The sequence below is a fragment of the Frankliniella occidentalis genome, unplaced genomic scaffold, assembly GCF_000697945.3.
Source record: "Frankliniella occidentalis isolate FOCC.00 unplaced genomic scaffold, Focc_3.1 Scaffold92, whole genome shotgun sequence".
Taxonomy (NCBI): Eukaryota; Metazoa; Arthropoda; class Insecta; order Thysanoptera; family Thripidae; genus Frankliniella; species Frankliniella occidentalis.
In genome coordinates this window covers 234,890-236,587 of record NW_026267221.1, presented here as the reverse complement: position 1 = coordinate 236,587, position 1,698 = coordinate 234,890, and the positions used below count along the sequence as shown (strand labels likewise).

Below are 1,698 nucleotides of genomic sequence, written 5' to 3'. Positions count from 1 at the left end.
CTCCCTCCCCCCCCAACCGAATGTAGTGTGGTGTCGGGCCACCGACGGATCGGCGCAGCGCGGCCAGGCCGGCCGCCCCTCCAGCGGCGTGACGTCACACTGCGCGCGCCTCGGCTCGCTCGCGTCGTCTGCTAGCGCCGCCGCTCCGCTCAGTCAGTGTTCCCGCGCTGCCCCGTCTGGTCGCACCGCTCTCCTCGCTCGCGCCCGAGCCCCTTAGCCCTCCCGCAGCTGTCAGCCGGCACGCCTGTAGGCTCGCCGCCCGCCCCCGCGCACGCTCCCCCACGTGACAAGACACACACACACGCGCGTGTGTGTCGCTTTACTGTTTGTTTTTAAAACCGTTTTCATCCACACCGACGCGTGCGCCATGCCGGCCGACCAGGAGCTGAGCAGCGTGCTGCAGCGCAGGCAGTCCATCAACGACGCGCTGGAGGAGGGCAAGGAGGTCAAGCCCAAGCTCAAAGTGAACGTGTTCGCCGAGTTCTCTCGCCAGGAGCTGAAACAGTTCGAGCAGACTTTCAAAACGTAAGTGCGCACCTGTCACAAATGTTTGGGAAGACGTCGTGCAAACAGTGCAAGCACGTTCACAACACCTTTTATGACCACTTCTATAGCCTGCCTTTCGCAGTTTGCCGATAGCTACGTCGCACGATTAAATTGTATCAAAATAAAATTTCGAGATCCAAATTGTTAGAAGAATGCCAGTCAGTGCGTTGTTTTACGACTTGTAGATTTAAAATTAAATTTGGTCTCGACCGGGCTGGGCTCGGCTGGGGGAGGTCCATGAGAGTCTGTGGGCGGGAGGTCCGAGGGAAGGGCAGGGCAGGCTGGGCGGACCTCCCCCTCTGGGCTGCTCACTTTTGAGCCTCGTCTCGGCAACAGGCGCGTCGCAGCGCGGCGAGGGGCCTAAGTCATCGCGCGTAATGCGTCGCGTGTCCAGGTCGTGAGGACCGCGTCTAAGTGGCGGTTACCGACATGACGATGGCGCAGTCGCATGTAATCCACCTCGTATGCGAAAAAATAAAAATAAAACAAGCATGGTGGCCACCTACCGAGACGACTGAACGAGTTGTATCAAAAAGAATGTGTCGCGACGATATAGAATAAACGCGAAGAAATGAAAATGAATGCCTTTGCTAATAACGCCGAGCAGCGATCCCTCTCGATCACTCTGTAATTTACCACACGTTCCCTCCATTATATTCGCTGCGAGGGCTTTGCGCTGCCACCCCGGGGGCCCGGGGGCGACGACCCTCACGGCGGTCCTGCCGGGAGAGGAGGGGGACCATCATATGCAAATGTGAGGGCTGCGCAGCGTAGTATTCCCATTGATTTAGCGACGCGTGCACGGGGCGGCTGGCTATAAAACAATTTGCGTTTTTGTTGCCCGCATGCTGAGCCCACAAACCGTCCCGTCAAATAATTTCGAAACTTCGCGACGTGCAAATCAAAATACAAAGAGCCCCACCCCACCCTCTCGTGCGGTTTGTCCATGAGAGAAGGGCGCCCTGGAGTCCCAGCTTTTCCCCCCCGAGAAGCCGCTTGACACACTTTGGCAACGTCCTGACGCCGCTGTATTGGTCGTAGAGCATTTTGAAGCAGCGCGTCGGATTCAGCACGTTTAGACGAAGAGGAAGATGTGCTGTATGATACTGTTTGAAAACCTGGAAGCCGGCCTGAGCACTTGAAACCTACTAC

At 57.4% G+C, this 1,698-nt stretch overlaps 1 protein-coding gene across 1 annotated transcript in view; it reads left to right on the top strand.

Annotated features, from left to right (window-relative positions):
* Positions 1-139: 139 nt before the first annotated feature.
* Positions 140-1,698, top strand: part of LOC113209964 (EF-hand domain-containing protein D2 homolog) — a 24,177-nt gene continuing 22,618 nt past the window's right edge. The window contains exon 1 of the mRNA XM_026427744.2: positions 140-525. Coding sequence (XP_026283529.1) covers positions 368-525 — 158 coding nt within the window. The 5' untranslated portion in view covers positions 140-367. The remainder of the gene's footprint in view (positions 526-1,698) is intronic.